At 40.7% G+C, this 23,161-nt stretch overlaps 1 protein-coding gene and 1 long non-coding RNA gene across 5 annotated transcripts in view; one reads left to right on the top strand and one right to left on the bottom strand.

Annotated features, from left to right (window-relative positions):
* The window catches only part of LOC145432246 (protein mono-ADP-ribosyltransferase PARP14-like), a 60,358-nt gene extending 41,115 nt beyond the window's left edge, over window positions 1-19,243 (top strand). For 2 of the 4 annotated variants that reach the window (XM_080308947.1, XM_080308944.1), the window contains 15 exons: window positions 329-520; window positions 1,108-1,174; window positions 3,762-3,998; window positions 4,740-4,961; window positions 5,265-5,379; window positions 5,732-5,881; window positions 6,102-6,164; window positions 6,248-6,430; window positions 8,158-8,361; window positions 11,959-12,041; window positions 12,659-12,894; window positions 14,855-15,126; window positions 15,725-15,879; window positions 16,234-16,408; window positions 18,755-19,243. In XM_080308947.1, the coding sequence (XP_080165073.1) occupies window positions 329-520; window positions 1,108-1,174; window positions 3,762-3,998; window positions 4,740-4,961; window positions 5,265-5,379; window positions 5,732-5,881; window positions 6,102-6,164; window positions 6,248-6,430; window positions 8,158-8,361; window positions 11,959-12,041; window positions 12,659-12,894; window positions 14,855-15,126; window positions 15,725-15,879; window positions 16,234-16,408; window positions 18,755-19,035 (2,635 nt within the window). In that variant the 3' untranslated portion in view covers window positions 19,036-19,243. The remainder of the gene's footprint in view (window positions 1-328; window positions 521-1,107; window positions 1,175-3,761; window positions 3,999-4,739; window positions 4,962-5,264; window positions 5,380-5,731; window positions 5,882-6,101; window positions 6,165-6,247; window positions 6,431-8,157; window positions 8,362-11,958; window positions 12,042-12,658; window positions 12,895-14,854; window positions 15,127-15,724; window positions 15,880-16,233; window positions 16,409-18,754) is intronic. The other 2 variants (XM_080308945.1, XM_080308946.1) reach the window with 2 other exon arrangements.
* LOC145432249 (uncharacterized) lies at window positions 8,909-10,481 on the bottom strand. Its single transcript, XR_013912531.1, has 2 exons — window positions 9,737-10,481; window positions 8,909-9,156 (listed from the first exon to the last, which is right to left on the bottom strand). It is a non-coding gene; the product is annotated as an uncharacterized LOC145432249 (long non-coding RNA).
* Window positions 19,244-23,161: the final 3,918 nt, after the last annotated feature.

The following is a 23,161-nucleotide window of genomic DNA, read 5'->3' as shown; positions in this document are numbered from 1 at the left end:
TGCATTTGACCCATTCACTCAGTGAAGCAGTGGGCAGCCCACTAAGCAGGCGCCCGGGGAGCAGTGTGTAGGGACGGTACCTTGCTCAGGGGTACCTCAGGGTAGCCGTTAAGTGGATTCGAACCGCCGACCTTCCGATCATGGGGCGACCACTTTACCTACTGAGCTATCCCTGCCCCCAATGATGCCAAGTCAGATAAGAAAAATTATATTAAGCTATGATTCCCATAGCTTTAATACTGGCCGTTGCTTAATGCCCAAATACGAAGATGCATTATGTAGGCTGAATGTCAGACGGAACCTGTATAAAAAATTGATTGCTTCCCAGCAGATATCAGTGGAGTCGAGGTAGAGGTCAGAACCAGTCACACAGCGTCCGTTGGTTTAATGAAGGAGGAAGAGGAGGTGAACCAGGAAGAGGAGGTGGTGGAGGAAGAGGAGGTGGATTCCGTGGAAATCATCAGGGTAACAGGGGAGGATGGAGCCCCAAGCAACACACCAGTCTTGGAGAGCATGGAGGGTAAGGTTCTTCATCTTCGCTTTCCACTTTTTCATTTTATCATACTCTTGGTGACATTATTTTATAACGATTTGCGTGACCCAAATCGCTCCCAGTTCCACGCTCCCAGCTCAAATCTAGAGGTGACAGGGCTTTCTCCATTGCCGCCCCGAGACTCTGGAATAGTCTTCCCCCCTTCATAAAATTCTCTTCATCCTTGGAAGTCTTTAAATCGAATCTCAAGACCTACTTATTTTCCAAGGCTTTCGGATCTCTTTGATATCCTTTTTTATTCTGTCTATTTGGCCTCTTATCTTATTGAATGGTGTTGTATGTGTATATATGTTATGTTCACATATGTGTGCTTGTGTGTGAATGTGTACAGTTTTGTATATATATATGTGCATATTTGCATGTACATTATATGCTATATACTCTTACATGTCTTACAATTCTTTTTTAAAAATGTTTTCTTTCTATTTTAATTCTTTTATTATATTATCCCTCTGTTCAGCACTTTGGCCGACACTTGATGTCTTTTAAATGTGCTATATAAATAAAGATGACTTGACTTGACATTAAAAGTCCTGTTATCTCATTGGATGTAGGTTGGAGCAGACCACAGCTAAGGGCCTGAAGATCATTCTGTGCAAGGGAAACATTCAGGACCAGACTGTGAGTACCTGTGGTGCCATGTAGACCACAATATAAATATAAAGAACCATATTATATGCTAAATTTGGACTAGAACTAACATGAAAGTATAGATTTAGATGATATATGTAAATAAACCAGAATAAAATCTTAATACTGGTTTATTAGATTTTGTGTCATATCTTTATAGTTTTTAATTCTTTTTTGCAATCTTTCCTAGTTTTGCACAGTTCTACTGAACATCATAGCGGCATTCACTACAGGGCCAAATGAGCTTAACACAGACACTCAAGCTCATCACACATATTGGTACCATGATACCTATTACACATTCAAAAATCAAGTGATTCCTGCTCAAAAGCTTATGTTGATAATTGACTAACATGGCGGTGTGACATGTTTCAAACATGACTCAAAATTTGCTCATTTCAGTTTAATTTTTTGAAAATTCTGAGAATCCTCGTTTCATATCCTTGGCTTTCTATCCCAGGTGGAGAAATCAGAATTGCAGAAATGCAGAATTTAAGTTGCAGGCCAATTTTTTTCATACACAATACTTGCGTATGAGATCATATGGGGATTTGGTCAAACCAATTTATCCTTTTGTCGCTGAATGTAGTCATTTTCAATTCAATTCAATTCAGGAATTCAGGAACTTTTAACAGGAAGAAACCTCTGGCAGAACCAGGCTCAGGGAGGGGCGGGGCCATCTGCTGTAACCGGTTGGGGCAGTGGTTCCCAAACTTTTTTTGCTGGGCCCCCCTTTGTTTTACAAGAAAAATGCTCATGCCCCCCACGAGCACGCGCGCACGCACATACACATCCTCCAACCACACACACCCATATTTTGCTCCATTGCGGTTTATTTCACACCTCAAACATTTAGTGAACAATTAAGCAAATACAAGTAATCTGCAATAAATGACAGGTAGTAATAAAATAAACTACTAACTCTTTTACGCTACGTCAACACCTACACGGGTGATTTTGAAAACGCAGCTGTTTCGTCCACAAGTGTTTGTGAACTAAAAATCAAGAATGTGGGATCCTGTTTGTCCGTGGTTTGAAGAGCCCAGCGCTGCTCCCGACGAAGGGAAAACCAATCCTGCAGGGAGACCTGCCTCGGCACTCGTGCAGGTGAAACCAAAGGGCAGATTAGCTTCAGCATATTTTCTAGTCTTTGGCTTAGAATGAAGTTGGTTTGGAAACATATTCAGCGATGCTTCATCTCCTGCTTTGCATTTCTGTAGGCGCCCCGTGCTAGCAGTGGTTTTTTTTCCCCCCTTTTCATTCCATGCCCCCCTCTAGGGGGCGGGCCCCACACTTTGGGAAGGTCTGGGATGGGGTGAGAGAAGGAAGACAGGATAAAGACATGCTGTGGAAGAGAGACAGAGATTAATAACAGGATTCAGGGTCACTTGATCCAGCTGTAACTATATGGAAGCTGGTTCCATAGAAGAGGGGACTGAAAACTGAAGGCTCTGCCTCCCATTCGCGCCATCGGCCCCTCGATACAGCAGCCGCGCTTCTGTCAGTCTGCCCCAGGGCAGCTGTGGCTACAACCGTAGCTGCCTCCACCAGTGTGTGAATGTGAGAGTGAATGAATAGTGGCATTGTAAAGCGCTTTGGGTGCCTTGAAAAGCGCTATATAAAATCCAATCCATTATTATTATTATTATTCTACTTTTAAATACTCTAGGAACAACAAGTAGGCCTGCAGAGCGAGAGCGAAGTGCTCTAATAGGGTGATATGGTACTACAAGGTCATTAAGATCAGATGGGGCCTGATTATTTAAGACCTTGTATGTGAGGAGCAGGATTTTGAATCCTGGATTTAACAGGAAGCCAATGAAGGGAAGCCAATACAGAAGCAAACATAACAATCATTGATCAAAGACCACTGATCAAGGTCCATGAGTCCCATTCACAGAGAGTTGGGGAATGGCTGCAATCACAGCATTGTAAGATGGCGAAAGCTATACCCATAGGCCCCCTCCTCGATTCAGACATGGTCTTTCCCTTTTCCCATGGTACTCATGGCCATTGATCAGTGGTTGTTGATCAATGTTCATGAGAATTTGCATATAAATGATCAAGGAACTGACCTCCCAGCCCATTGTTCATTCAGTGGTGCTAGTTTCAGTCATTATGCAGATGTACTGTATATAAGGCCGGAAACCTGCAGTCACCTGAAAACATCCAGATGAACAGAATCAACTTTTGGCATAGATTTTTAATGATACATTAAACTAATAAACTGTTTTAAAAAAGTAGAAAACTCACAGTTAACAGGCCAGCTTGCCTAAGATAATACCCTAAAATTATCTTCATCAAATGAACCATATTGAAAATATCAGAAGGCTAACGTCACTAGGAAATATAGTCAATGAGCCATAGCAATGAAAACAAAGATGCACTGGCTGACAACACGTATCTAGTCATATAATCAAGAATTTAAATGACAATGTTTTTATGCAGCACAGCTTTTGTATTCACTGTAGTGCAGTGTTATCTGCAGTCATTTAGTGCCTATGCCTTTTTAAAGAAAAATTTCTGAACTATTTTTACTTAAAATGAAAGTTTTTGTGATTTAACCTTTGTTCCACAGACTGATGCCATTGTCAACACCATCTCAGAGGACATGAACCTGAACCAGGGCGCTGTGTCCAAAGCCATCCTGTCAGCGGCTGGGAGCAGCCTGCAGGACGCCATCTACTCTGCAGCCACAGGGTCCAAGTTGCCATCCGGCAATGTCGTCGTCACAGACGGCTACAACCTCACATGCCAGAAAGTCTTTCATGCCGTTTGTCCATCATGGGACAATGGAGGTGGCAAAGCAGAGGAGGTGAGGCTTCTTATTTAACTTTAACATCGGTCCAGAGATGGATGAATCTGTAAGAATGCGCACGGATGATCTAACCTAACAGTCATCATGTGGTTCACTTTATATGCTTCAATATTTAAGGACAGCACTTTTTAAATTGAATATTTCACTTTTGTATTATTCCCATGAGCCCCCAGAATTTTGGGGAAAAAATATCATAGCTTGACACAGACAACAACCAGAATGCTTCAGAAAGAATAAAGAGAAGCTGAACGACAGAATTGAGAGTCGTGTATGTTAAAAAGATATACAATGGTCTCAAATCACAACTGCACCTGCAACTCTTTAATTAGGAAGTTTTAGATGCAGATGTAGACATCAGTTCTAAATAAAAATAAATAAACTACAAATATTTGACCTACATTGAAAATGTCACTTACCCACATTTTTATGTGAGCTGTGAAACTGTGCAGAAAAATGACCTCTGATGCATAAAAACAGTTTTTATTGGGGATTCACAGTGTAGGGGTCATGTTCATGGAATTGTTTGTAAAATCTTTAAAGATTAAATGACAAGTAACCAATTTGCATTAATATATCACATATTCTGTCTGAAATGTCTGAAACACCAGGAAATGCATTTGATCATTTAAGTAACTTCCAATGAAAAGGACACTGTTGTTCCTGAGAGTTCATGCACCATGCTCTTTGTAACCCAGTCACTGAAGTCCAGCTTCACTTTGTCTTATCTCTGTTTGTCAGGAGTTAACGTCCATCGTCAGATACTGTCTGGAGGAGGCTGAGAAACGTCAGATGGCATCGTTGTCCTTCCCAGCCATCGGGACAGGACACCTGAGCTTCCCCAGAGCCCTGGTGTCCAAACTCCTGCTGAGAGAGATCCGCTCGTACAGCAGCAGCAGAAACCCTCGCTGTCTGAGAGAGGTGGTCATCGTCGTTCACCCCAGTGACAGCCAAACCGTGGATGTGAGTTTGTGACTCTGATAGGAGCTGAGAGTGTTTAAGTGCTTATCATGTTCTGACAGTGACCACTAGAGACGAGCAAACCCACCCTGTTAGTGAGTGAAAGCACAGAGTAACACAGACATCCTATTATCCTCCTCCATAAAATGTAATTAAAACCACCTTCAGGTTTAAAATGATGAAACATTAAATTGTATTTTTCCTCTAAACTTTCCAGTGCACTGAGCTGCAGTTACAGCAGCTTCATCAGTGCTGAGAAAACAAAAAATCACCAGCATGGACGTAACACATGAAATATATTATCAGTGTTTCACCAGAGAGTTCACCGGTCAGACCGCTCAGAGGAACGTCCAACATGAAGCACGTGGTTTTAATGAGGTACCAGCTCAACAGGCTGTCGACCAATCACAGCACTCCTCAGGTAAGAACCATCAGAGCTACAAAGAGCAGAATCCCTTTTTAACCTGATGTTCACAGGTTATTTAGAAACTCTCACCTATAAGCAGGTGTTATGCAACAGAAGAAGGGAAACAGTTTTGTTGATTATCACGTCATGTGAATTGTACTGGGTGGACAGTTATCAACAATTCTTGCCTCAACAAATTTAACATAATTTAAGAAATAAACCTGTAAGAGGCAACATAGTGGAGGAGGCCTTGGGTTCAAATCTTCACTCGGGTATTCCACCTTCCTCCCACAGGCTGCACGTGTTAGGATAACTGTTGATTTTAAATTGGTGTGAAAACTTAAATGTGTGAATACGTGTGTGTCAGCCTCCTCTCTCCCAGTCTTGCCCCCCTCCCTCGGTGTGTACCAGAAGCAGATCGGTCAACTTACCCTTGAGGTGTCATCAGGTGACATCACCAAAGAGTCCACTGATGTTATTGTGAACTCGTCCAATCAGAACTTTAGCCTTAAAGCAGGTGAGCATTGAGTGTGTGTGTGTGTGTGTGTGTGTGTAAAACTATTTAACAGTGAAAATAAACATATCTTTAAAATGTCCATTCTAGTGTAACATGACGTCTGACTTTTTTATGCTCCAGTATGTTGTTGTGATCTTTGTCTCGAAAGGTGCTAGATAAATAAAATTTTACTCACTTACTTCCCTACTGGACCTGTTGCTCTCCTCTTATTGCTTCTCAGGAGTGTCCAAGGCAATCTTAGACGGTGCTGGAGTAACAGTTGAGCAGGAGTGCGCTCAGCTTGGTGTGTACATGAAACCAAAGCCACTTTACTTCATTTTTAGACTCAATATGCTTCACATTCATAAAGCTGTTTCTTCTCTGCAGTGAGTTCCACGGCTCAGCCTCCTGCAATGATCCTGACATCAGCCGGGCAGCTGCCCAGCAGGAACATCGTCCACGTCGTCGGCCAGAACGACCCTGCAAGCATTAAAAACACGGTTTACTCAGTGCTGAAGGTCTGTGAGGAGAACAAGTTCAGCTCTGTCGCCTTCCCAGCCCTGGGAACAGGTCTGTACAAACTATTTATGCAATTCATTGATTCAATGAGCAGCAATGTGAAGTATCCTTACTTCACACCACTCTTACAAAGCTAAAGTCAGAACAGAGACTGCGTCACATACAAAGCCAAGACACACTAACTAACCAGCTTCCTTCTGCAGCGTCTGTGTGATCTTAGATTATACCAGTATGTGGCTAAATCAGCTAACTGTGCTACGAATACAATCCCAGCGAGTGGTCACCACCTCTGCTACATCCTTCAGGCTTCCTTGACCAGCATGTGTGTCTTAAATGAGACATTAACCAAATTAATAAATCAGTTGTTACCAGAGATGGGCAGTAACGCGTTACTTGTAACGCGTTACTGTAATCTGATTACTTTTTTCAAGTAACGAGTAAAGTAAGGGATTACTATTGCAAAATCAGTAATTAGATTACCGTTACTTTCCCGTAGGAACGCTGCGTTACTGCGTTACTAAAACCGTGATTTTTTTGCGAGAATGTCTCATGACAGTGACGTAAGCAAGTGCGACGTTGGTGACAGCAGCTGTGTGCAGATCAACAATGGATAATATATCGAGTGCGGGAGAGAGTATGAGCGTGCAGCGTTTAAAGTGTGGAAGTACTGACCTTACTTTGAGTTTGATTCCATAAAAAGTGACAAAAACATTAGCGTCCATCGTGCGTGGGAAGAAAACTTCTTTTTACAGCGAAAAAAACCCCTAAACTTCCGAGCAAGCACCGAGTAGCTACGACGTGATGGGAAACTCACAGAGACACTCGCGCGGATTCTTCAACTGACCGCAGCACACCTGCACCAGGGTAAACCTCCGCCTACCCTGCTCCTGCTTTACAGGTGAAAATAGAGCAAAAGGACCGCTGAGTCTTTGACTTTATTTATTTTCTGCTGTGTTTTACTTGCATCTGTTTGAAAGAGTGAGTGAAAACACAAAAAATATTTTATTTTATGTGCTGGAATGTGTAGAAAATAGGTTTAAATGTTAAACTAATTTCTTCCAGTCAGAGAATGTTGCATATAATTAAATGTTTTGCTTGATGCATAAAGTTAAAAGATTAAAACTGATAAAACAAGTTAAAAAAAGAGACTTTTCCATTTGATTACATTTTGTATGATGGATTATGTAGAAAAAGTAGAATTGGGCTGAAAGATCTATCACTTTATCACCTCTTCAGGTTGTAAATCGTGTTTTTAAAAAGTAACTAAGTAACTAAGTAACTAAGTAATTAATTACTTTTGAAAATAAGTAATCAGTAAAGTAACGGGATTACTTTTTTGGGGGAGTAATCAGTAATTAGTTACTGATTACTTTTTTCAAGTAACTTGACCAACACTGGTTGTTACAGCCTTGAACACTGCACATCTAACACTCCACATATGATGTTTTTAAGAAACATGTATTGAGATTAACATCTTTTTTTAATTCATTTTTCATTCATTCATTTATTCAGTTTTTTTATATAGAGCCAAATCACAACAACAGTTCCCTCAAGCTGCCTTATATTGTAAGGTAAAGGCCTTAAAACAATCCAGAGAACACCCCCAAAATCAGACTATACCCTATGAGCAAGTACTTGGTGACAGTGGAAAGAAAAATTCCCTTTCAACATGCCCTATCTGCCTCCCCTCATCCCTGACTGTTGTTGTGATTTGATGGTATATAAATAAAATTGAATTAAGCTGAATCTTGAATGTTTGCTCTGTTTCTGCCTGTCAGGTCAGGGAGGGGTCAGCCCTTCAACAGTGGCTGATGCCATGGTTGATGCAGTGATGGAGTTTGTGGAGAAGAAACAGCCGAGTTTTGTTCAGAGTGTGAGGATCCTGATCTTCCAGACAACCATGTTGACAGAGTTTCACACGAGAATGGAAAAGAGACAAGGAGAGGTGGTGGAGGAGAAGACTGTTGTTGACAAAACTGAAGGTATCACAATGTAATGTTTTTTTCTCTTTTTGACGGAACAAATAAAAAAAAAACAGTCCAAACCAAAGGTGGTAAAGCTGCTACATCTTTACCACCTTTTAACATCACGGTTAGTTGATTGGAACTAAGAAGAGAAATTGGTTTAAGACCCATTCTCTTCCACAGCATGCATTTTAAATTTCTCTTTGATATTTGGGCATATTGGGTCCCGATAAATGCACACAGCAAATCCAGCATGTCCAAATTAACACTGTCGGATTTGATTTCAACACTATTAAAGTGTCTATATGGGTCCACACCAGAGAGTGTTAATTTAACTCTTTTTGGAGAGTTGGTACGTTAACTCTGATTTAGTGTTAAACACCAAATCTGTCTGGAGTTGATAATTTAACACTTAGTGTTAAGAGTTTATATATTAACTCTCAAAGAGTATTTTAGTTTAACTACTTAAGAGTTATCTTCTAATTCATTCTAAAAAGCAGGAATTTTACTGTCCTGAACTTCTAGAAATTTCTTTTGGAAATAAACATTTACTAAAAAGATGCAATGGTTTTTGAAAAACATTTATTCTGAACTGTGCACCACAATTTCAAAACATTTTCTGAAAGATGTAACAGTGTACATGTTCTCACTTTCATTAGAATTTTGTTTATCAAAAGGTCTGACATGGTAAATGCAAATAACAGCATCTCATCACTTATTTCTTCAATACAATATGCATGTCCTTCATTCATCCCTTTGTGGAACTTCAACGCACTTCTGCTCTCCCCCATATTCCATCTTCACAAGCATATCCTGTGTGGAGATTGAATAAAAATTAGTTGACACTAATTAATGGCACAAATAATCCAGTAAACAATTGCAGCACAGTAAAAAAAAAAAGGAATCCTCTTTGAGCCATTACTTGTGTAAAGTATTTTCCCAAAAGCCAAGGACACAGGCAACAGGTAATACTGAACTAAATGTAAAACCTCAACCTTTTTCATTTTTACCTAAACCGTGTGCACAAAACTCTGGAGGGATCTATGCTAACGTAGAATCCAGTCAGGACGTCAGCTACTGCTGTTTGCTCGTTTTTTTTTATGGGCGATCGTTTTCAGGCTTCAAGTAGCACCATTATACCAACATTTCACATTCTACACATTGTTTTAGGTGTATTTGACCAAAAGTTTGACTGAAAATTCACATGCAAGCTTTTTTTCAAGGCTGTGGTATTTGCCGCAAACAATACCTTTCAGCTAGCTAAAACAGAATATTATGCTATCAGCGAGCAACATGGCTAATGCCTTTCACACAGCTTCGTCTCAACTCCAAAGAGCCACAGAAGTAAAAGTTCATGATAATAATTTAAACAATCTTTGAAAAAATGACTTACCAAGCATGGCAAACAACTCAAATATGTAGAGCAAAATGTTCCGAAACGGCTTCACTTCAGCTTCGATTGGAGCCGTGCTGGGGGCGGAGTCTGTGAATTTACTTTGTTGGTGTCATAGCCCCTCTAGGAGTTCAGAGTTAAGAGGTCAAGAGTTAATGTTTCCATTGTAACACCTCCAGATTTGACAGAGAAACACTCATTTTTAACACTCGATTTTAACTACTATCATTTTACACCTCAGAGTTACATTAAAAGAATGTGACTCTGCTTAGAGTAAAATTAACTCTACTTTTGCAAGGAGACTATTAACACCAAAAAATTTAACACTTTTGAATTTGCTGTATAAAAACAAAGAATTACCAGATTGGGGTTTTTTTTATACCTGATTTTTGTTTCTAAGAAAAATGAGAGCCACATATGAGGATATTCATTTAAAATTTTGATAGAACAGTAGCAGTATAATGTCCTCGTAACTGGATATCAGGCCCTTGTAGAGCAAAATTAAGTATTTTGGTCAAAATAACCCAAAATGTGATGTCCACATATGTGGACTCCAGGTCCTAAGAGGTTAAAAACTGTAGCAAACAGCTTTATTTTCTTAAAGGTTTCATAAAGCTAACAATGTTAGCCTTTTCTGCAGCTATAGGGCATATATGGTATCACTCTTGGCTGGAAGCAGTGCTTAAACAATGGAAAAAACACCAACTTTGTCCAAAAACCTCTCATGTTTAGCTGTTTTCCACTTTTTCTTTGGTCATTTCAGCCTTTTTGGCCAGGGTGAAGGGAGTATCTGCCATCAAACAAGAAGACAGCCGCATGTAACTACGACGGTGTTTGCTAGTTCACCTTACCTGCATTAATGTAATAACGTGGTTAGCCTACTCAACGTAAATTACACACGAACAACATTAAGCTACTCACGCAGAGAAGAACGGCTGCTGCTGCATCATCATCCTCATCATTTCTGCTACACTGGCAGGGCTAGGGGCCAGGACTCTCCTCTTCGGGTTTTTGGGGGATGTTGCTAACTCCGGGTCCGATAACAGGCACCACACCCGCAGTAGATGTGCTCGGTGTGAGGTCTCGCAGCAAGCTATCAAATACGGCGCATTTTTCGGCTTTTAAAAAAACGCTATGCGTCGCCAGGTGTTTCATCGGATTTGAGGTGTTACCTCCTTTGCACAGTATCACAGTATCAGCTTAAAGCACTTGTTGCTGCTGAGTTTGCATCTTTTGCTGTGAAGTACAGCCAGACTTTGACCGCTTCGCCTTGGGCATTTTTAATCTGTATCTCTGCTCTAAAAGAACGTACGTACCTGGGCCCGCCTACTATCCTCGGAAACATAAAATGATTGGCTAGAATCCAAAGTGTATCACATCTCAGGAAAAAAAAGCACCGAAATAAAGCACCGAAATGTGCGCTGCTTTTCGGACTGGTTACTACCGTTTATGTCAGAACCGGTACCGGTACCCATCCCTAGTTGTGACTTTCCTAGCAGCCTCCTCATGGTTCCCACTTGCCTGTGGGATTCCCAGGTACTTGTAGCTGTCTCTAAATTTTTCAGTGGTGCCTGCTGCCAGTACAATCCCCTCAGTTCTGATTACCTTCTCTCTGTTTGTTAAAGTCCAATTACATCTCTCCAGTCTGTTGCTGACAGGAAACTGCATGCTTTTGCAGCTAGAATGAAGTGAAAGTGAAACCAACTAGGCTGTTTGATGCACACTAGAGAGCAAGTATATAAATACCTAGGCTTCCGTTTGTGCTTCAGACCTTTGGTTGTGTGCTGTGTGCTAAGGTCTCCATATCCGGATATGTAAAATAAAGATAAATTTTTAAAGTAAAAAGACCACTTTTGAGCCGTGTCTTTCTTGGCCCTAAGAATCCAAAGAACCGGAATTTACACTTGGTACTCAATCTCATGTGGGGGGGAAGACATCTCGCCTGGTTCCTTGTTGGAACACTGAGCTACTAGTTATTTTGCCATCAGGCTGGATGTTGGGTATCAAAGGTTCCACATGTCCCACATGCTCTTCAAGGGTGCTGTTCTCATCCCTTGCCCACTTCTGCCTTCTCATCAGTGTTCTGGTTTCTTAACACCTGACACAAACCTTGTTAATCCACGTAACATCCGATCTGACCACAAAACGTCTTTGCTATAATACAACACAGTGTAATTTTGAGCCATTTCATACTCTAACTTTGTTTTTTGGGCTCTGAGCAGAAAAAATCAGTGCTTCTGACTTGGTCTTGAAGAGGGAGGAGTTTGAGCCCATAGTGCTTCAGCTGTGTGCCGATAACCACAAGGTACAAATTCATTCACTTTATGATTTTCCTTGGTTTTGGTTTCTAGACAGAAGTCGGTGCATTTTACAATGAACCCTTTCTTTAAATATTCTCTTTATCAGTTAAAATGAGACAACAGAGCAGTTACAAACCTACAGAAGTCATGTATAAATATATTATTACACACAGTCACTTCCTGTTAATAATATTGATCTCAGATCTTCCTACATGTGTAATGCAGAGCTCGAGGCTAGTTTAGCATAAATAACAAAGCAGCAGAGAAACAGATTTCCTTGTTTGGTCGAAAGTTCAGAAAACATTGTTAGAGAATGAATCCACAGTTCCTTCAGAGTTCAGCTTCATCAAGTCTTTCATCACAGTGAGGTTCATTACCATCGTAAATATAGATCATGTATAAAGATAATTTCCCCTAGGTATCAATAAAGTATTCTGATTCTGATGAAAGCCAAAATCTTTGCTTGTCTCTGAACAACCAATACTATATTCAGAGACACCATGTTGAAGTAACTGCTGGTCTTGTTGTCAAGAAGATATAATTTCAGTACACTCAGTAGAATAAAAATAAAATTATTGTCTTTAAATCTCTGTTATTAACATACATTTGTCTGATGCTGCAGGCAGCAAGTCAGGCCAAGAAGAGGATTATTGAGCAGATTCGGACTGAGCAGGCACAGAAAACCATCTCTGACCCCTGCATTAGTCAGCTGTCACAGGCTGACATGGAAAAGCTGAAGGCTCTGCAGAGAGAACTGACGGTCAGCATCCGCCTGGACAAAGGAGCAGAGGACCAGGACCCCGAGATCCACCTGGAGGGTCTGACCAGAGACGTGTTCACTGCTGAGTCTACAATCAGGTCAGAAAACAGGAAAGCCACATAAACCATTGACATGCATTAATTCCAGTGTTGGGTAAGTTACTTTAAATTAGTAACTTAGTTACATTAGTAGTTACTTTTACCAAAAGTAACTCAGTTACTTTCCCTAGTTCCCTACTTTTATCAAAAGTAACTCAGTTACTTTCCCTAGTAACTCGTTACTTTCAGAGTAACGAGTTACTAGGGAAAGTAACTTTGGTTTTACTCAGAATTCTCTTGTTAATGTGTTGCTTCCGTAACTGGATACCCAGCAAGATTGCCAGTCTTCTAGCTTGCTTATTGCCACAAGTGCACTGTGCCACCTACCAATAGAAAGGAAAAAAATAATGTGCACATTTCCACAAGAGAAATCCCACGCCTGGACTGTCGTTGACCGCCGCATGATTCTAGCCTGCTTTTTACATCCAACACAAAAACTGCAGTCGTGGTGCTTTCGATTGTACTCAGAACTCGGATATTCTGCCTTCTGAATAGGAAGATGTAGGTAACACCAGACTGCAGATGAGCTGCATACAGGGCTGGACTGGGACAAAATATCAGCCCGGGCATTTTGACTAGAGACCAGCCGCCATTATAGGAAAAATCATAAAGCCTTTGAATGAAAATAAACACTGCTGTGACAGTGATGTTCACTGTTCTGATGGTATATATGTATCAATCTATCAATCGTTTGTTGTAAGACTCAGATAATTATTTTTTTAAAAGCGAGACGTTTTAAATGAGAATAAAAAAGAAAAGTATTTCCTTGTGCCCCCCTCTCCCTGTTAATGCCCTACCTGCCCCCTGGCAACACTTTGCTAGACCCGCCCCTGCACAGTTACCAGCTGTCAGCTACATAAAAAAGGATCCTGGTGTTATTTGTCTCTCAGAAACAGTTCATAACTTCAACTCATTCATGTCACCTAAAAGGTAAACCTGTTTCTCCATCACAGCTCTGATGATGAATCATCACATCTCCTGGTTTCATCTTCATGTTTCCCTCTCACCACATATCCAAACCGACATCATGACCAGCAGCTTTACAGCTGTGGCTCCAGCAAACATCAGCTGATACTAGAAAGTAATATTAAATAAATTCTAACAACAGCTGATCAAACGTGCTGCTGTTGTTTAGCGCGACATCTGCTGGTTTCTTCTTTCTGACGCAAAGTGGGCGATAAATAAACAAGAGAGAAAAGCCAATCAGCTGATCATTGATCAGTTTCAGGATTGAAGTAGAAACAGGAGAGGGGGGGGGGGTGAGAGGATGAGAGAAGAAGAGGCAGCTGTGCAACGTAAAGACAGAATAAATCCAGCTTTGTGTCTTTTCCATTGTAGCTGAAGTCCGGGACAAACTGTTCCTTTTCACCTCAAAATGAAACGCGTAATATTTTCTCTGAATACGAGACGGGACGGTTGGCAACTCTAATAACTTATGAATAAAATAAAGTTCAACATCAGTAACATAGCACCACCCAGCTGTATAGAAACTCCGTCATGCTAGCTAGCACGCAGTACGAAAAAGTCAGCATAACGAAAATAAACTTCACCTAAACTTGGTTCATATCTGACCCAGATGGACTGCAGGTTATAACTTCTTACCTGAAGTTCAGTTCACCTGACACTCGGGCGGGCGGCCGCTTCAGGTCTCTCCTCTTGCCTTCCTTTTCCTTCATCCACCTGCTGGCTTCCACCACTTGCTAATGTTATTGAATCTGTGGAAGCTCCGCGATAGCCACCACACGAAGTAACGAATAACGAGCCTATCTAAATCCCAGTAACGAATAACGCGTTCCTGGTTTTGGCATAATAACTAGTTACCGTGCTCGTTACCACAATAATAACGTAGTTACTGTAACGCGTTACTTAATAACGCGTTAGTCCCAACACTGATTAATTCTTAGGTTTAACATGTTACATGTTAAAGTATTGCTTTACCTTTTTATTTGATGACCATCAGGGACATCATCCGTAAGGTGGAGCGGGCGGAGGCCTTGATGAAAAAGGCCTTGGAGATGAGTGAACTGGTGGAATGGCAATTTAAGGACCATAATGAGTCAATGGTGGCCTTTGACTTGAACACCAACCTCACCCTCGAGGAAGCTTTCAAGACCAAACAAAAAGCAAAGATCAAGATCAACAATGACGCGTACACCGCCGACCCAGCGCGTGAAAAAGCAGTTTCAGCAAACGGACGTAATGACGTGGAGCTCCATCGAAAAGACCTGAAAGGTGAGTCAGTAATGTGCACGTAGTCCTCATTTAACCTGCTGGAAGAACACAGAACAATGTGTCCAACGTTTTCCATCAAACCAAACCATAGGCTGAAGAGATTCTAAGGCTCCATTCACAACATCTTGTTCGGGCTCCCTGACCCAGTCTATTTCTAACCCTTATCATGTGTATGCCTAAGCATGCAGCTTTGCTCTACGTCATCCTGCAATATTTCAGCCCAGTTATCATGCTGGATGAAGCTTATGACCTTCAAAACACCAACCGCCAACTCGTTATGAGCACAGTCACATTGTGTATATATTAGAATAATTAAAACAGCTTTAGTTAATCATTTTATAAACAATATAATAATTTTCAATGCTATTTAGACCAAGAAAAGGCTGAAAAGTTTCAATGGTGAGTTTTTAAATTGAATTCTTGCTTAAAATGTTATAATGAACAGGAAAACTGAGCTGAATAGCTGTAGCTTATAAAACAAACTAATGAGCACAGTCCCACGGTGTTGTTTTAATATTTTCCAATGAAACTGCAGGCAGAGCCTGTTGCACATATACAATGTTTATGTGGAATTAAATAGTTTGAACACTTATAATAGCTGTTTCAGGTACCAGCGCTCTGCCTTTGCCTTCATGTTGGGAGGACATGAAGGACGACCTGCTGAAGTTGTTTGCTGTGGCTCCAGCATCTAATGAATACAACGATGTGGAGAAAGAACTGACGAAGACCGGACTCAACCTCAACATCATCAGTGTATGTTCAGTCATAAATACACGGACCAGGCTGTATGATGTACACAGAAGTATTCTATATTTTTTATATAATTGAAAACAAAAGGAGAGTAAATTAGTTCCCAAGTCTCAGCTTTAACTTCAGTTGGTTTGGCATAAACTGTAGTGTTGGACCTAAACATGTGACATCACCCATTCCCAGTTTGAAGTCTTGACTTTGCCACCTTGGATCATTTCAAGCCAGCAGAATTTGAATGTTGAATAAATTATAAATACTTTGTCAACAATCATTAGAGAGCAGACACAGAGGTAAGAAGGACAGTTATTGTACTTCAATGAAAATCACCAACATGATGTGTTTGGATTACGTCGGCAGATCGAACGAGTCCAAAATCCGTCACTGTGGCAGAACTACCAGATCATGAAGAAACAAATGGAGGTGAAGAATAAACACACAAACAATGAACTGCTTCTGTTTCACGGCACCACTCACACCTCCATCCATCTGATCAACAAACAAGGCTTCAACCGCAGCTACGCAGGAAAACATGGTAAAGCCATCACACACAGTACACATTTTAACATTGCAACACATTTATTCAAAATTAAGTGCTGATGAAGTAAATGAGGTAAGTAATCACAGCTTCTCGTGTCGGAGATTTGAAAAAGCATGGTGCAGTGTAAGTGTGATGATCCACACATCTTCAGTCACACAGTTTTTCATTACTTCATAAAGTCACTGGTAGGAAGGCCGTACGCTGTCCTTGAGTCACAGGTCACTGTATCTGTTTCAGTCACTGCATCCACTCAAAAACATTAGGTTAAATGGACAACCATGAAATGGGGAAAATATTTAAATATTACATGTACTTATTTCCCCCATAAAAACATTAAATACATTATATATAGAGATGGCACGATACCACTTTTTTATGTCTGATACCGATACTGATATCATAAATTTGGATATCTGCCGATACCAATATGAATGCGATATAGTGTTTTTTAATCAATAAAACTGTTTATTTTTTTTATATCTTGCTGCATTTTGTATAAGTTCAAACTCAAGTTAAAAAAAAACCCACTAAAGCTATTCTGTTAGACCTGTATGCAAAAAATACACTGCACCCAAAATATTTTATAGTTCAGCAAAACTGATCAATCTAATAAACTTAAACCTGCTCCATCCTCCCTATTCTGGTATTTTAAAGAGTAAGCAACCTAACCAATAGGGCTCTAAACTCCCAGCAAAAAAACAAACAAAAAAAAAACAGGGAACCACCCCCCACCTCATGATGCTTAATCGACGTAATCAACTTTAATTTGATGCAGTGTGAAAAAAAAATGCACAGAAATAATTTATTTTTCAAGAATAATTAAATAGATTCAACATCTTTCTTCTACAGAACTGCACAGATGGAAAAAGTACTATAGCTTACTAGGGTATATTAGACTTAACAGTTACTATATACAGTAATGGACTTCTATACATTTTACATCAGATTAAAACTTTGGGTGTAAGATTCAGATAATTATTTATTAAAAGCTCGACATTTTAAATGAGAAAAAGAAAGAAAAGTATGTCTTTGTGCCCCCTTTTCCCTGTTCATGCCCTATCGGCCCCCCTGGCTAAACTTTGCTAGATCCGCCCCTGCGCAAGGTACCGTCCCTACACACTGCTCCCCGGGCGCTGCACTGGTGGCTGCCCACTGCTTCACTGGGTGAATGGGTTAAATGCAGAGGAACTATTTCCCTATGGGGACTAACAAGCTCACTTTACAGTTACCAGCCATCAGCTACATAGAAAAAGATCCTGGAGTAGAAAGTAATATTAAATAAATTCTAACAACAGCTGATCAAGCTTAAACGTGCTGCTGTTGTTCAGCCGCTGGTTTCCTCTTTCTGGTGCAAAGTGGGCCAAAAACAATGAAGAGAGACGATCAGCTGATCATTGATCAGTTTCGTGATTGAAGTAGCAGCAAGAAGAGGCAGTCGCTCCATATATCGGTTGTTAAGCTTTACGTGGGAATGCTTTACAAACATTCAGAGATGAACTTGCACACTTGCTTTACTTCTCTCGGGGAAAACTTCCTCGGAGATGAAATGCCGGGTTGCTAGCGAGGCTACAAATACACACAGCCGCTCTATCACGTGACCACACTGCTCCCACGTGCTACGGTTATGAGCTGAGTTACGCCGTGTCGCAAGTTTTGTGAGGTGCTTTTCTGATATTTAATGGATCGGATTACATTTTTTTCTCTCTCTGATATCCGATCCAGTAATTTACGTCAGTATTTGACCGATACGTAATATCAGATCGTCCATCTCTAATTATGTACATTTTTTTGTATTTATTACTTTTTTTTTTTTTTTACCACAATTTTAAGGAGACAGCTGATGTGCTGCAGCAGTTTTGAACCTTTGACCGATGGGCTGATGTGTGTTTCTGGAAGCATTTAAATCAGATATCATCGCCTGAATCTTGCCATTCAAAGAACAACTCCTTCATGCTTTTTTTTCACCCACACTTTTTTAATGAACAAACTGAGCATGGGGGATGTACATCATGTAGCATCAAGAGGATAAGGTCTGAACAGGTTTAAACTCTGGCCATAGTTGTGCTAAAATAAATAACACACATTTGTTATGACCCCGATCTCAGCTCTAAGGATAAGTGTCTGTTTCATTCTAGTTGTTTGATGTTTTACAAGGATGCCCCACATTTTGACATGTTTGGGATCCAAGTCAGTCTCTAAAATCTGTTGTGTCGTAAAGTAAATGTGTGAGCTGCAGTCATTTTACAGGGAGCACAGTGGAGATGCAGCGTTCTAATTTCCACTTTAAATTGTCTGTCTATTAAACCCAGTATTCAGTTAATTTGTTCACTCTGTTCACAGGTGCAATGTACGGCAACGGCTCTTACTTTGCTGCGGACCCTTGCTATTCAGCAAGAAACTACGCAACGCCCGACACCAGCGGACACAAGCGCATGTACCAGGCCAGAGTTCTAGTTGGAGACTACGCCCAAGGACAACAAGGCATGATCACCCCTCCTCCCAAATCTGGGAGTGCCTCAGACCTGTATGACAGCGTCACAGATGACGCTGCTAATCCAACCATGTTTGTGGTCTTCAATGATATCCAGGCCTACCCAGAATACCTCATCACATTTACATAAAGAGCCATGCTCCTACTGTGCAACATGTCTGGGAGTCGGGTGTTCTAATTTAACTTCAGTCTATCAACTCTGTCAGATAAAATAAAATACTGTACGTCTTTGAAGGGGGCGCTGTTGTTATAGTTTTTCCTGCTGCTGGTGTCACTTTGTACTTTAAATCTAATCATAGGCAGTTTGAAGGAGCATTAAAGTAACAATACAACAATCAGTGAGTCTCTTGTTGGTTATTTCATACACGCTTCATGTTGATAATGTTATGTTTGAGTTTACAGATCCTGTTCTGAATTAGTCACTTGAGCTTTGACTGGATACATTTAATAATAATGAGTTCAGATGCTGCTTTGGTCATGGAAGGACATTTCCCTTCATCAGATTTGGGCAGTCCAGTACTTGGACAAGCAGCATTCGAAGATTTTGGAGGTTTTAGCTCGTTATACAGTAAAATCATCAGGCAAAACATCCTCAGTTTGTTGAAATAATTCATTCATTTTCTGTCACGGTTCTTGGTCAATTTTGACCCAGCTTTTTCTGTTTCTATTTTGTTTTTCTAAATATATGATTTGTTGGGGTTTTTCAATTGTGCTTTTGTATTTAGGGTTATTCTTGGTTTTGTTCCCTTTACATTACTTGGTGTTCTGACCTTTAGTTTAAGTCACTGTCGTCTGTTATATTTTTTCTGTCTGCCTTCTGGTGTGTAGTCTGCGTCTTTGTGATTTGTTTCATGCTTCCTGTTTTATTTTGAAGGATTGTGTCTTATGTCAGTGTGTCCAGCTTTGCTCCTCCTGTCTTTTTAGTCCAATTTCTCGCAGCTGTGTCTCCCTCCTGTTGCCCATTCCCTGATAACCACCCTTTGTATATTAGCCCTGTGTTTTCCTGTGCTCAGTGTCGCGTCGTACCCTCAGACTTGCCTGTGTGTTTCAGTTCATGTTTTGTCACCAGCAATAAAGCTGAGGTTTTTGAGTTTCAATTCAGTGTCTGAGTCCTGCATTTGGATCCTCCATCTGCCTGCACATAGAGCCCTAACGTTTTCTGCTGTAACCCACAAACTGGACGGTAATGTGACAACACTGATCCTTCACCTTCTCACTAAAGTAAATCAGTGATGATTTACTTTAGTGACACAGTGGGAAGTGTAGTTATTTCTCTTCTCTCTCTTTTGTTTAGGGTCGTCCTGCTGGAAGCTGAACCTCCGCCCCTCCACTTTTGCAGACTCCAAGAGGTTTTCTTCCAAGATTGCCCTGTATTTGGCTCCATCCATCTCTGACCAGCTTCCCTGTCCCTGCTGAAGAGAAGCCCCCCCAGAGCATGATGCTACCACCACCATATTTGACAGTGGGGATGGTGTGTTCAGAGTGATGTGCAGAGTTAGTTTTCACACACAGCGTTTTGCATGTTGGTCTCATCTGACCAGAGCAGCTTCTTCCACATGTTTGCTGTGTCCCCACATGGCTTGTGGCAAACTGCAAACGGGACTTCTTATGGTTTTCTGTTAACAATGGCTTTCTTCTTGCCACTCTTCCATAAAGGCCAACTTTGTGCAGTGCACGACTAATAGTTGTCCTATGGACAGATTCCCCACCTGAGCTGTAGATCTCTGCAGCTCGTCCAGAGTCACCATGGGCCTCTTGGCTGCATTTCTGATCAGCGCTCTCCTTGTTTGGCCTGAGTTTAGGTGGACGGCCTTGTCTTGGTAGGTTTACAGTTGTGCCATACTCCTTCCATTTCTGAATGATCGCTTGAACAGTGCTCCGTGGGATGTTCAAGGCTTGGGAAACCTTTTTGTACCATAAGTCTGCTTTAAATTTCTCAATAACTTTATTCCTGACCTGTCTGGTGTGTTCTTTGGACTTCATGGTGTTGTTACTCCCAATATTCTCTTAGACAACCTCTGAGGCCGTCACAGAGCAGTTGTATTTGTACTGACATTAGATTACACACAGGTGCACTCTGTTTAGTCATTAGCACTCATCAGGCAACGTCTATGTGCAACTGACTGCACTCAGACCAAAGGGGGCTGAATAATTACACACCCCCCACTTTGCAGTTATTTGTAAAAAATGTTTGGAATCATGTCTGATTTTCGTTCCACTTCTCACGTGTGCACCACTTTGTGTTGGTCTTTCACGTGGAATTCAAATAAAATTGATTCATGTTTGTGGCTGTAACGTGACCAAATGTGGGAAAGTTCAAGGGGGCCGAATACTGTTGCAAGCCACTGTACATGATAGTACGGAGCCCCGCAGGGGACATGGGAGAAAATAAAATTAAGACGGACTTTTGCGAGATCTCGCAAAACAAACTCGGGATCTCGTAAAAGTTGAATTCTAACAATGGCGGCAGCTACTTAGTTGTAATATTACTCTTTCTGGGTCACAAAATACACTTTTAAGATATTTTGAGGCGTGAATGTAGTTGTGTAAACGTCAGATACCTGCTCGGTTTACAAGACATCACATATTTGCAAAAGTGCTCTGACGTTTTCGGAGATCTGACACCCACCATCTCGAAGCTAACGGGAGGTCGAGACCTACTACAGCCGGGAGGAACACCGCTTTCTCGGCACATCGTGCCTCGACCTCCGAAGAATGCGGCTAAAACTTTTGCGAGATCCCGAGTTTGTCCGTCTTAATTTTTTTTTTTCTTCCATGTCCCCTGCGGGGCTCCGTATGATAGAGATGGCACGATACCACTTTTTTTATGTCCAATACTGATATCATAAATTTGGATATCTGCCGATACCGATATGAATGCGATATAGTGTTTTTTAATCAATAAAACTGTTTATTTTTTTAATATCTTGCTGCATTTTGTATAAGTTCAAACTCAAGTTAAAAAAAAAACCCACTAAAGCTATTCTGTTAGACCTGTATGCAAAAAATACACTGCACCCAAAATATTTCATAGTTCAGCAAAACTGATCAATCTAATAAACGTAAACCTGCACCATCCTCCCTATTCTGGTATTTTAAAGAGTACTTAGCAGAAATATTAAGCAACCTAACTAATAGGGCTGCAAACTCCCAGAAAAAAAAAAAAACAGGGAACCACCTCCACCTCATGATGCTTAATCGACGTAATCAACTTTAATTTGATGCAGTGTGGAAAAAAATGCACAGAAATAAATTATTTTTCAAGAATAATTAAATAGATTCAACATCTTTCTTCTACAGAACTGCACAGATGGAAAAAGTACTATAGCTTACTAGGGTATATTAGACTTAACAGTTACTATATACAATAATGGACTTCTATACATTTTACATCAGATTAAAACTTTGGGTGTAAGATTCAGATAATTATTTATTAAAAGCTCGACATTTTAAATGAGAATAAGAAAGAAAAGTATGTCTTTGTGCCCCCTTTTCCCTGTTCATGCCCTATCGGCCCCCCTGGCCAAGCTTTGCTAGATCCGCCCCTGCACAGTTACAGCCGTCAGCTGCTAGAAAAAGATCCTGGTGTAGAAAGTAATATTAAATAAATTCTAACAACAGCTTATCAAGCTTAAACGTGCTGCTGTTGTTCAGCCGCTGGTTTCCTCTTTCTGGTGCAAAGTGAGACAAAAACAAACAAGAGAGACGATCAGCTGATCATTGATCAGTTTCATGATTGAAGTAGCAGCAAGAAGAGGCAGTCGCTCCATATATCGGTTGTTAAGCTTAACATGGGAATGCTTTACAAACATTCAGAGATGAACTTACACAGTTGCTTTACTTCTCTCTGAGATAACTTCTTCGGAGATGAAATGCCGGTGTTCTGACAAACCATCCTACTTTGGCAAAACGTCCTACTGTAAGTACATTTCTGCTGTCAGAGAGTAATTCCAGCACCAATTTAAGTAGGTATGACGGTTACTTAACTTTGCCCATCAGAGTATACTTGTAGCTCATATACATACAGCCAGGATGGTTTGCCACTTCATTTTACCCGTTAAAGTATGCTTGTAGGTAACATTCACAAAGGTAGCATGGTTTGGCACTTAATTTTACCCGTCAGAGTATGTGTGTAGCTGTTATCAACAAAGGTAGGATGATTTGCCACTGAATTTTAGCTGTTAAAGTATGCTTCTAGCTCAGCTTTCAGGCTTTCAGGAGCAAAGTGAAGGAGGAGATGAAAGCAGGACAGCAGG

Source organism: Astatotilapia calliptera, chromosome 12 (genome assembly GCF_964374335.1).
Source record: "Astatotilapia calliptera chromosome 12, fAstCal68.1, whole genome shotgun sequence".
Taxonomy (NCBI): domain Eukaryota; kingdom Metazoa; phylum Chordata; class Actinopteri; order Cichliformes; family Cichlidae; genus Astatotilapia; species Astatotilapia calliptera.
This window is presented reverse-complemented; position numbering and strand designations above follow the sequence as displayed.